This window comes from Saccostrea echinata, unplaced genomic scaffold, assembly GCF_033153115.1.
Source record: "Saccostrea echinata isolate AGI-Se365-2 ecotype Australia unplaced genomic scaffold, CSIRO_AGI_Sech_v1 ptg000034l, whole genome shotgun sequence".
Lineage (NCBI taxonomy): Eukaryota > Metazoa > Mollusca > Bivalvia > Ostreida > Ostreidae > Saccostrea > Saccostrea echinata.
In genome coordinates, this window is record NW_026889783.1 from 1,605,685 (window position 1) to 1,618,461 (window position 12,777).

The 12,777-nt window shown below is 33.4% G+C and overlaps 2 protein-coding genes across 2 annotated transcripts in view; both read left to right on the top strand.

Annotated features, from left to right (window-relative positions):
* LOC133199523 (ubiquitin-conjugating enzyme E2 D2B-like) overlaps nt 1-12,777 on the top strand; it is a 236,971-nt gene that overhangs the window by 53,786 nt on the left and 170,408 nt on the right. The window lies entirely within an intron of this gene.
* Nucleotides 6,981-12,777, top strand: part of LOC133199513 (cGMP-dependent protein kinase 1-like) — a 43,716-nt gene continuing 37,919 nt past the window's right edge. Inside the window, exon 1 of the mRNA XM_061335322.1 lies at nt 6,981-7,579. Within this exon, the coding sequence (XP_061191306.1) occupies nt 7,179-7,579 (401 nt within the window). The 5' untranslated portion in view covers nt 6,981-7,178. The remainder of the gene's footprint in view (nt 7,580-12,777) is intronic.

Consider the following 12,777-nt stretch of genomic DNA (forward strand, 5'->3'; position numbering starts at 1 on the left):
TTTTAAGTTAAAATAGAATAAATACATGTTTTTAAACCCAGAAAGACCAGTGGGGGTACAACGTAAACAAACCGGAGTGGCATACCTTTCTCTCTTATAATGTATAGTGGGGTATTTTTGTGTGGAACGATTATTTTGGGGTTTTCACGATTTTTTCCTATGGTATACATGATGAATAAGTGTAATAAATATAATTTGTGAAAAGAAAGTCCAACAAACCTCGGGGTTGAATTGCGGCGGGGGGGGGGGGGGGGGGGGGGGGTTGTCCTGTCCACAAGTACCTGTGGTAGAAATATATGTATTATGTTACCATTGTCATTTCATGTATGTGATAAAATTAAAAGAAATCTGAATTCGGACTAATTGTATTGGAGACGATACAGCGGGTGATATTTGTACAGAGCTCGTGTAAAGATTTCCATTGCGGGCATCACCTCCCAACATAGTAATACAGTCACACACAATCCGTGGTCAGAAAGAATTTTGGGTTGTTCATAATACATTAAGAACCGTCAGTGTTCTCTTTATTATGGGTAATTGTGTTTATCATCCCATTATTTTTTGGCGTAGATAAACACAATTCTTTAGACAACCTACTACCGAGTTATTTGTCAAAGGGTATTGGATCATAGCGTTACAGAGTAAGAATATTTTGTCTTTTTTTTCAGTCACCATTTTTGGTACTTCTAAGTTTATTTTTTGCACTTTCGAAGAGCGCCACTATAGATAATGCAAAGTGATATACCATGCAAACAATTTCACAAGCTATTGTAGAAAATATGGACGATCTTGTAAAATAGAGTTTTACATTTTTTCCCCTTTGTTTATACATCCTTTCCTCATTTTGTAGACATTTTAAAGCCAAATTATGTGTAATAAGAAATAGTAATGCCCACATGGGTTGATAAACTCATAACCAGTTTATATAAATTATATATCTTGCTGTACACTGATGTAGACATTTACCTCATGTTTGTTTCAATAATCTGAAACCCCTGTCTTCCCATGATAAGGAAATAGAAAACAAGACATCATTCCAACTATTTGTGTCGAATTCATTTGGTTGTGAAGGTGTAACCAGGACTTAATTGTTATAATTATTGACAATATTAACATGTACGACTTCATTAACTATAGTGTTTGCCTCCCAGGAATCTTTGAGAAAATATTGTCTTACAAATAAAACTTGCATATCTATTATTAAAACTATAGTTGAAATTGGCTTACATTCACAGTGGAATATAATGATTATGTTACCTAAAAAGGTTAAAGATTATTTAATGCAAAACTCTGAATAGATCGTTGAATTTGGTGTGCAAGATGTGTAGCCATAACTAATTTAACAGAAGTAGTAAAATTCGGGGGGGGGGGGGGGGGATTAAGAGACCGACTTACTTATGTAGCCGAGCGCCAAATTAACATAAACTTATATGATTGAAGATATTAAAATGCATTCTCTGTAAGCATCTCTCCGATTTTGATGAAATTTACACCACAGATGCACCTTGGATAGAAACTACCAAATATGGTGTCAGAAATTTCACACGTGCACCCGGTTGCCATGGAGACTGATCCATTGAACTTGGCTAATTTTGGCCCTTTTTGACTAAATGAAAACATGAAAATTGAGGAAATGTAAATAGTTTTTATATTTATGTTTTCAACTCAAACATAAGTCATTGTATCATAAGAAAACATCAACTTTTAAGGTAAAATTATTTGAAGATATCCTCAATTCAATTATTGAGAGGATCAGTTGAATTGATGAGAGCAAATAGGCCTATAGATTTGATGTGCGTACGCAATTTCAATTGTTCAGCTCAACAAAGGTGGAATTATTGCTTGCAAAAATTAAATCGAGCCTTTGTAAAATTGACTCCTTGATCTCTTTTAATTTAGTTGATCTATTCAATTATTGTTATCAGTAATTCATTATTAATTCATCGAAAAGAAGAAAAAATTATATTTAATTGCAGAATTAAGTCAAACTGCATTAGCTTCTCCGACATAAAATGGGGTGGGGGTTACATACATATACGAAAAGTATGGCACATAGTCCAATTTCTCAAAACAAAACGAAAAGTTTTGCATTTGATAAACTAAAGGGTTTTCGGTTGAAAACTATAATTAATGGAGTAAATTTTCAAAAGGAGGGGGCGCACAAGGCGATGACAACCCCCCCCCCCCCCCCCGCCCTGAGACATTATATTTCTCACGGAATTTTTTTTCTTTTTAACTATATTGTCAGTAATGTCATCTTCAACACATTTGATTCATTTATTTTATTGAATGACTTGTTGATTGATAATTTGTTTTTTAAAGTTGACAGTTAAGCATATATGTAGTGGAAAATGGGTTTATTGGAGCCATAAAAAATGAGTTTTTAATATAAGTGGGTCAAGTCTCCAATCTACATTAACGGTTACAGTGACAGAAAAGTAAATGCAAATTTCAAAATAAATCAAAAAAATAAATACTAATAATAAAAATAAAATAAAGTAAAAAAAAAATGGAGTCTGAACCCATTCGATATGAAGATCGAAAATTTCTGGAAAAAAAAATATTTGTTTTTTTTTTTTAAGCAGACTGACACACGCCGATGACAAGAAGACTCGTAGCATATTGGTTAACGTATTCAGTCTTACGCCTAACCGTAGCTTTGAAGAGAGTTCGAATCCTGTGTGAAGCTCTTTTTAGCTCACCTGATCCGAAAGCTATACACAAGTTTGTTCAAATCAGGACAACTAGGGTAGGATGGGGCTGAGGATAGGTAAGAGCCACAATATATTATCTTAATTTTACAGAGGAATATCTGCTGATTAAGAACAGAAGGGCCATTAGCTACTCAGGTGAGCATTGTGGCCCATGGGCTTCTTGTTTTTATTCTTTTCACTTACCTTAAAAACATGAGTGAAAAAATATATTATTTATCAGTAAGTTATTCAATAAAATGAAGCAAATGTGTAAAAGATGATATTGACGATACAATTTTTGGAAAAGTTCGTATAACTTTTCACAGCTTTCAGAATTTAGAAATGTCTTCTCAGCGCGAGGGATTGTCGTCGCCTTGTACGCCTCCATTCTTTATGTAAAGCTTGATTTAGTTTATAGTTTCTCGATGCTAAATCAACTCAGTTAAACATGGTGTGAATATACACTCAGTTTATTTTATTGTAAATATATATAGGTGAAAGCTCCTACAAGTATGTGGGTTCATCAAGTATAAATAAACCATTTAAATCGGTTCATTACAGGCATTTTCTTAAATCTAGTTTACCTTTCTCCAAAAGAATTGTAACCATTACCAGCATGTAAATCTTCCAACTGGAATGATTTACAATACTCTAATGGTGGCGCTTCCTGTCTGGCAATATCGAATAATGTTTGCATCTTTTTGGCTTCAAATCACAGGAGATTTACTACACAACGCATCTGTTTCTATTCCAAGGTTGCACTTGGTAAACACTGTCAATTCGTGGATACTGTGGCAAGATTGGAAATAGCCGCATTCAACGTTTTCTTTATATCACTCCAGAACCCCAAATTTTCAAAATGGATATTTGGCGCACCCACCTTAAACGCTTGACATGTTATTGAGTTTTGATCAATTCACTCAGAGTTTTGTTTTGTATTGTTTTTTTTAAAGTTTTCTTTTTGTGTTTGTATACAAGCAAACAAAATGAATATATTAAAGAAGTGAAGAATTCCAAACCAATGCATGGGAACTGTATGAATATGCCTTCCTTTTGCTGAAACTACATTAGAAAATATTTATAAGTTGGCTAGTGTTAATAATAGCAAAAACCATGTTTTGACCATGTGCTTATTTTCACCAAATTCTATGAGTGTTTGATTCCGGTGTGTCAGTAACAGAAAATCCTGTTCTCTGTAAACTCGGACTAGACAGTCATCTCCCTAATTCGGCTGACCTACAGAACAGACAACAGTAATTGATTTTTAGCTACATTTTCCTGGAACCTATGAAAAAGATTGTATTTCTCTTTTTCACTCTCCCCATTTTTCAATATACCAGTAACTGCATGTGAAAAGCAATTGCTTTATGAAGAATCTTGATGCCAACTTATTTTTTAAAATAAAAACTGTGTAAAATATACGTGTTATTGATGTAATATTTTAAAAGTTACTGATTATTTGTTTGAGTTGGATTTTCAAATGTTCTACCTAATGTGAGTGTATTTTAAAAATTCAACAATTGCCAATACCCGCTTAAACAAATTCTAATATACCTTCGTTTTATTGAATTCCTTAAACAATTAATTTTTTTTTTTTTGCATAACATTTCTTTTAGATAACAATTAGCGTAATTATACATATATATGTAAATTGTAAATAAAAACTACCTTCCCACAAATTAGGTGATAGCACCAACATTGAAAATTTTCACTCCGAGAAAACCATTGTTAACTACGAAAGCCTGTAGTATCAAGTAAAAAAAAAAAAGAAGATAAAACCCACTTTCTCTTAAAATTATCTCCTAATAACGAGAAAATTATCTCGTTATTACGGAAAAATATGTCGTTATTACAAGAAAAAATCTCGTTATTACGAGAAAATATCTCATTATAACGAGAAAATATTCCCGTAATATTACGTAAATAATTAACTCGTAAAATGTACAAGAAAAAAAATATCCGTGTAGAATCGGATTGCAGAAACTATGAAAAGTCTTAAAAACGTTTGGATTGCTAAAAAATGTACCAGCTGAATATTTTCTAAATATGTGATAGCTCAGTAATCCAAAACAAGGAAATTCTGCAGATTTTAATGTATTCAGAGAAAAAAGAATACTATAAATAAATTAAGAATCTATTCTCGTAATTACCAGATCTCTTCTCATAAATACGAGATAATTTTCTATAACGAGATAGTGGGCTGCTTTTTTTTTTAAATTGACACTGAGGTTGGCTGGGTTTCTAGGAGTGAAATGAATGTTACCCTGCGCCTGGGTAGACAATGGTTAATCTTCAATGTTACCCGCAACTACATGCAATATTTATTAATTATACTGAATGTTTTGTACAAATTAATACAAATACATGAACCGTACGCGCATAAATTCTGCGCAGTCAATATCTTTATTTATTTATTTTATTTTATTTTTTTTGTTTTATCAATGTTGACTGTTGCTACGCTGGAGGGCGTGGTTTCATCATTCAGACGGTAATAGTGTTTTAACAATATTTTTCGACGAATCAGATTCCACTAATTTACATGGAAGTGTAATAATTAATCATATATCAGTGTTCTTTTATCAGTATGCGATACTTTATCATCAATGTTGTACTTCGTTATTTCATTAATAAAAATACTTATAAATATGCATGTGTGCCATTGATCCAGAGGACGTATTTTCGGAATCGTTGTACATTTTTTTTTTAAGAATCGTAAAAAAAAAAATATTTGCGGAATCATAACTTTATTTTTGAGGAAAAGTAAAATCAATTTGCGGAAACGTGGAATCGAAGGCTTAAATTTATGTAACCGTATAATATCATTTATTTGAAAAATACATATTATTTTTCGAAATAACTTTACTACATTGTTTCAGTGTAATATTGTAGTTTTGCTTCACACAAGTCAGTAAAGTGTGGTGAAAAAAGCTCACAATGTTTGCATTCAATAAAGGTCTGAAGTGTCGCACACTTAATTAACAAATTATTAATTATAGTTACAATAATTATTTATAATCCACTTCGCCTGGTATTCCCTCCATGACATCACAACCTAAGTCTAGAAATATTGAGAGAGGTGCCTCTCGTGTCTACAGAAACATCCAGTTTTCATTCAAAAAAAAAAAAAAAAAAAAAAAAAAAAAAAAAAAATTCCACCACACAGCTTGATGTGTCTATATTAATAATATTTGTTGCACTTCTTTACAAATACATGTTTGCCTTGATTCCGCTTTTTCTCTGAGTACAAATCTTTTAGAATACGCAAAAGTGACAGCATCTTCATCTAGAAGTATAAGATAATTGATGATGGAACAAAAATCGCAAAATAATCAAATTAGCTATAAAGATAATTCATCTTTAGAATTTAATAGTGCGTATAAAAGAGAGCCCATCCATTGAAGTCAGATTATCGCATTTCTTATTGAATTAATATATATTGTTGACTAGGTTTATCGAGATAAAAGAGTCAACATATAAATGTAACTTCGGAAAAAGGGGTCCTATTTCATCAAAAATACATGTAATGTCTCGTTTTCAAATCTTTAGGCTTTTAACTTCTTTTCTTCTTTTACAAGCAATATGGCAAAATTAACGTTTTTTCATTGTCAGATCGTCATAAAATCAATTCAAATTGTCCGGTTATGTAAGATTCTAGCCCCAGGGAACGTTGTTCCTGGTCTTGTTCTGGTAACAACATAGAAATTGTAAACATTTCGTACTAAACTGAAGGGATATGATCGCCATCTTCTTAATGGATTTTTAAATGAATTAAAAACTGTGTAAATGAATTTCCGTTTTATTCCAGCTCACTGCTTATTTGTTTTCCAGTGATGTTTTAAAGATAAAGGATTCAAGAAATTAATGAGCGCAGCGACTAAAAATAGAGGCGGTGTTTCTGTGAAGAATCATTGGAAAGTTTTGAAATACGTTACGTACAAACAAAACTGTCTCATTATAAACTTTTATCATAAAAGGAGTTCTGCCGTTTGGTTTGAAGCATTGGAGAGTTCTTGCAAACAGTCTTTACACTTCTTGGACGCCTCCAGAAATTGGTCACACATTCCAAATGAAGGTATCAAAGATTAAAAGGTCTTTGTAGTTTTCGATTAAGTACTGTCTTCTCTACGAGATCTAGGTAATTATCTAATCAGCTCTCAAGTATTTTCTGGCCTGGCTTCGTGAATACAGGTAAAATTTGCGGCTATATATACAGGTGATATATTACCTGCCCTTGATAACGAACAACTCTACAGGTCATGTGACAAACGTAAAAAACTTGACTCCGTCAGAGAGGGCCAGATGCGATCAGCTGTGTACGCGTTAACATGCAGCGGAAAAAAAGATTTATAATATATTTTACGTGATGGAGTTTATTTTGTGGAAGGAATTTACAGTTTGTGTATACGCTGGGATTTATCTTTCTGCCCTCTTCGCGGAGCTTTGTTAATTTAATATCTTTTTCCACTATCTACAAGTTTTATTCTGATGAGTGTGAAAACAGACGAAAATAGAAATTTTAACAAGGGGAACCTATCTCCTCGTGTGTTGGAGGATGATAAGCTCCCCCGTGGGGTGATTGGACCTTCCTTTCACGTTCACCATGATAGGGATAACAATAACGTGAAGATGGGGAGTCTACAGGAGCTCCAGGGACTGATCCGGAGCAAGGATGAAAAAATCAAAGACCTTCAAAAGAAAATACAGGAAAGGGACGAAGTTATACAGCAGCTGAGAAGTCAGCTAGACAAGTATCAGTCCGTGCTGCCTCAGTCTCTGAAGCATACGGCCCGACCCCGGAAACAGAGGGCCCAGGGCATCTCTGCCGAACCCCACAGTCTGAAGGACCTGGTTAAAACCAGCAACAAAAAGCACTCCAAATCTGACAGGTAAGGTTGTAGCATATAGCGTATGCCAGCACCAATTCATTGACAATATACTTTATTTACATATGTCGGTCTGTTAGGCGCTATGATTTTTTGGTGGATTTTACGTACACTTGCAAAGCAGGAGCTTCTGTCCCGATGAAAGGATGATTGGGATTTATTATACGAATGTCTTCTAATTCCCTCGGCAAACATCATGTTTGATAATAAAACTTCACACATCGTATATTTAATAAAAGTATTAAAAGATTTAGTTCGTAAAGAGATACCATGAGAAAGAGATAAGCAGGGTATTTTCCAATTTGTCGTGGTTACAATATTGTAGATGGCTTGATCCTTGAAGTACCTATATAACCTCAATAATGGTCACTACCGATCTAGCAAACTGTATGACAGGAATTGTGTCAAGCCAGCGCCTCAGGGCGTCGAGATTGTCTGTCGTATGTTTTTATAAAAAGGTCATGATTCGAAGCAATTTGTCACTGTCCTTAATTTGAATTAAAACTACAGTTTAATTTATTTTTATCAAGTTGTGGAACATGTTTTTACAACTGCTTTCCGTTACGCAATCAATATTCTGATATTGAAATTGATTCGTAAACTCTTTCAATAAAATGAACTCGACCCCCTTGGGAATTTAAATTACAATTGGATATTTACCTAACACTTGAGAGAAAAGTTTGATAAATCACCCAATAGCCTAGAGATATTCTTTTTTTTCTGTGTAAAAGTTGGTTATCTGGAATTTTGTTGTTAGAATGTGTGTTGTAAACATCACAGTGTAATGTCTCGTAACCTGAGTAATTCATGTGGAATTTAAATAAGTAATTATAATAAGCTGTGTTTGTTAGTTAAGACTTTGGTGAATATGACATGAGTTTTTTGTGGACATGAAGCTGTTTTTTCCTAGACATTAACGTCCCCTAGAGGAAAAATCAAGTCATTAATGAGAGTCCAAAGATAGAAATTAAGGAGGGAACAGTACAGTTGTTTTACTTCTCTGTTACGGAAAAAGAGAACCCCAGTCCGTATCTGAACGAAAATTTAGAATCCAGACAACACATAAGAGGTCACAGAATACAAATTATTTAATTTTAAGAAAAAAATCTTTTGAATAATAAAATAATTATTTATAATATTTATGTCTCTTATAAAAATATAGAATAATTACATTTGTGTAAATTACAAAGTGAAAACAACTCAAAGTTTTTGCAGAAGACCGCAGCTCGGGTGTTATATCCGCCTCAGTAGTGTGTTATATAGTTGACCTCATCACAGGTCATATGTACATAGAAAAACACGGAAATCGTAAAACAATATTGTAAGCTAACATTGTAACGTTAAGTTAACAAGCTATCAGCGGATTGATTACTTATGTACACACATTTATACAAGCTGTTGACACTCGTCTTTCTAGCAGCAGATAACAGCTGCGCTCTCTGATCGTGCACCCGAGCTGTGCAGCAGACGACACCATTATCTTGTTCTCGAAGGACATCTGCAGTAATCCGATTTCAGTTTTGATGGCTTTTTTTCACTATTATGTTTATGCTTTCATAAAATTTAATACATTCAAAAACTTCTCTCATTCAATCTGAATGACACCAAACCAGTAATGCATGTGTGTCATCTGATGGAAATATCCCGCGGGGATTGGCATTGTGTTAACATATATATATTTGTAGAAGGTTTTTGGATCTCCCCATTTATTGTATTGTAATATTCATTGTCATTTTCAATAAATGACAATTCACACAAATATTGTGTTGTGCTATTTTATCCAGGAAGGAAGCTGTAGGTATATTTGGATCTTAATAGTATATGAACAACATGTATTAGGCATAAATCGTATATTAACACAATACAAAACAGTAATGTTAAGGAGATGGTTGGTGGCTAATTGTCTGCATCAAGAGGGGTTTGTCTTTGATGCAAGGGTCACAGCAAGCTTATCCATTCACCTTCATGGTTGTCTTAATTTAGTGGACAGGAATTTAAACTGGACAATGACAGAGTCCATTTATAGACTCATAAACACATAAAATAGTTGGGTTTTTTAAAATATTTTTTTTATTTATTGCCTTTCAATTGAATATACATAAGAATAAAATCTCCCATATAAAGCTGTAAAATCTCAACATGTAGACTGAAATCTGTTATCCTTAAAGGGGACTGCGACAGTAATCAAAACTATGGTTTAGAGATAGTTTGCTAAATGAAGGGTTTATTTTCTCGTCTTTTGTTGAGAATTTGATGTCAGTTTAACATGCGGATGTCACTAATGACCTAACACGACCGTCTTTGTGTAATTCTATCCAATGATCCCGTAGAAGGATATGATTCGGGATGCGTATCATGTTTCCCTCCATCAATGAGATTAATAGAAATGTTTAATTATGTTTAAAATGGAGATTATTAATGTATTTGTTTACCATACTATTAGTTTGAGAAAATGAAGTTAAAAATAAATTAAAAAAAAAATACTGGAAAAAAAATCTTATCGGATTGCCCTAGCTGAATGGTGTAATGGTAGTTCATAATCATGTTCTATTGTCGGAACGTATAGATGAGACCTTCGAGTGAAATTAACACGGGTCTGCTTCATTTTGGTGAATTTCCCACATGTAGTTGTTTTGAGCAGGTATTCAAATCTCTAAAAGGTAGTTTATATAGAGAATATGAGTATTCCATTCCCTTCATATTTAATTCTTTTGTAACAAAGCAGGAGTAATAGAGTGATGTCTATACAGACTCAGTAATAAGGTGATCAATACTAGTGTTATCAATGTAGTACTTCTAGAACTGGCTTACTGCTATTTTAGGATTGTTATATTAATCTATAAAAAGTATGAATGAATAAGGGTTAAGATGAATTGCCTTTGTTATAAATCATGAGAAGATACAAGTCCAAAATGCTGCCAAAACCGACAGGAAGACCGGCTTCATAAATTAAAACGTCAATGATTCCCTTTCAAGTAATTGAACGCACCGACTAAAATGATAAAGACATCTCCATTGATAATACTTGTGGATTTAACTTTTCTACCATTTATAATTAATGCATGTTATTTTATAATGTATATAAAACACGCAGTAATAGCTCTGCTACAATTTATGTGACATTCTTTGCTATATAGACATCTGTCTTCAGCTAAGTGAATCAGGATTAATTTTCTTCTGGGTACCACTTCTTTTATTGTAATTTTTGCGACAAAATCTGATGTATGAGCATGTCATGTTTAGGAAATACATCAAACATCTTCTAAAGCAATAACTGCTTCTACAGAATGCTTGTCATGTACTTCATATCAGTTTGTTCCCTAAAACACAAACCGTGCGTGAACTTAAATGTGATGCTCAATCACTATCGCGCAATTGTGTCGTGCTCCAGAAACAATGAGACGACGTGTTTTCATTCCCTTGTATAGAGGTTAAAATGTTTCAAGATTAGATAAGCATTTGATAACGAGTTCATCAAATTTTCGGAATGCATCTTAGTATTTGATGGATGTTTATACCTTGACCGCTAGAGGTCGCCGTTAATTCAGGAAGAAATAGACTTCAAAAATAGTCTTGTAGTGTAAACGAATTTAATTTGGATTGCAAGTCATTTTCGTTTATGAATAATTCATATTATAACATTTACTCTCATAAAACTCAAGGGTAAATTATTTTGGTGAATAAAGCACGCATAATTTAATTTAATATTTTTGTGTGCTCAGATAGTGGCTTAAGACCATTTGAGGGATATTTTTTACAGTTTCCCTATTTGCGTCTATAGGAGTTCGTTGGAGCATTTAAATACATTACATGCCTCATATAGGTTACGAGTTTCGCCTTGCTTGTGTCGGAAGTCTGCACGTTCTTCGTGTTCTTCGAGGTGACATTGGCTTCCCGTGGTGTGATAGATACATACCAAAAATGCTACCGTACCCGGGCCTCAAGTGTTTGTATCGCACAATCTTAGATACATATTGATACTTGTTTGCAAAACTTTGGAGTTGGGTGTCAAGATAAAAACGAATCAGGTGCTATTTTATAAACAGTGGAGAATTACTGCAAAATAGTTATCATGGCCCAAAGTTCGAACCCCAGACAGTTTCAGTCAGAGTAAATGTATGCAGTTGACGGGCAGTTGGGGATAATTTACCCCAGGAAAGTCTGGTCACAGATAAACGCTGATAGATAAAATCGACATCCTTTTAACCTATACATTTAATGTGCAGAGAGTAACTGTAAACCTTTAAATTAACTTCACGACAAAAATGTACAATGTCATAATTTCCATACAAATTAATATATCAGCCAGAAAAATTAAGATTTTCACGATCTCACGCCCATATACTTAGATACTTTTAGAAAATCTTACGGAAATTGGTAAACACATGTGTTAATTTTAACAGGAAAATATCCTGGATTCTTACGACATGAAGTATTTTAAAAATTAAAAGAATTACTAGTATGTCATTTTGTGCTAATAATTGTGTAGACGACGGATGAAGTCGTCTGTGCTGCATTAAGTAATGAATCTTTAAGGAACCAACGTCTTGAATTTGTTCTTGCACTGAATTTAAAAATAGTCTTCATATATGAGAAGCGTATTCATAATATAGACTTTAATATGCCTTTAGGTTATTGGTTGTCTAAATATATTGTTTCGAGCTTGTGTTTTATAGGAAGTTCAAAATTATATATGTATGGAGAAAAGACTATCTTATGCAAGAATATCTTAGAATATTTTATTAACCACTATTTCTTTTTCTCTAACATAAAAACAATAAGTCAATTGCTGAAAATTTAGACTTTCGACGAGACAATAGAGTAAGACTATAGCCACTTTCAGTCCCACGAATATTCCTTCATCAGATCGTAATTGATAATGAGCGAACTTTTTCTAACTTTTCGAGGATTACCGAGGAGAAGTGAGCATGCAATGCATTCTTTATGCATACTTTTACTTGCAATTGTTTCTTTTGCATTTTGCAATCGAACGTTTTGAATGGGAAGTTGCAAAATCAAGAAAGTGGTTAACATCGTGGATAAGTCTGACAAGTTGAATATATCGCTCTTAGTGTTATGCATTTAGTGGTAATGCACTGAGAGAATGTTTACAAAGTGGGTAAAGAGTCGTCTCTTCATTTACAAACAAATGCCAATATTTCTATTACGTCAAAAGAGCAGCTAGAGCTCAGCTTCGAAAC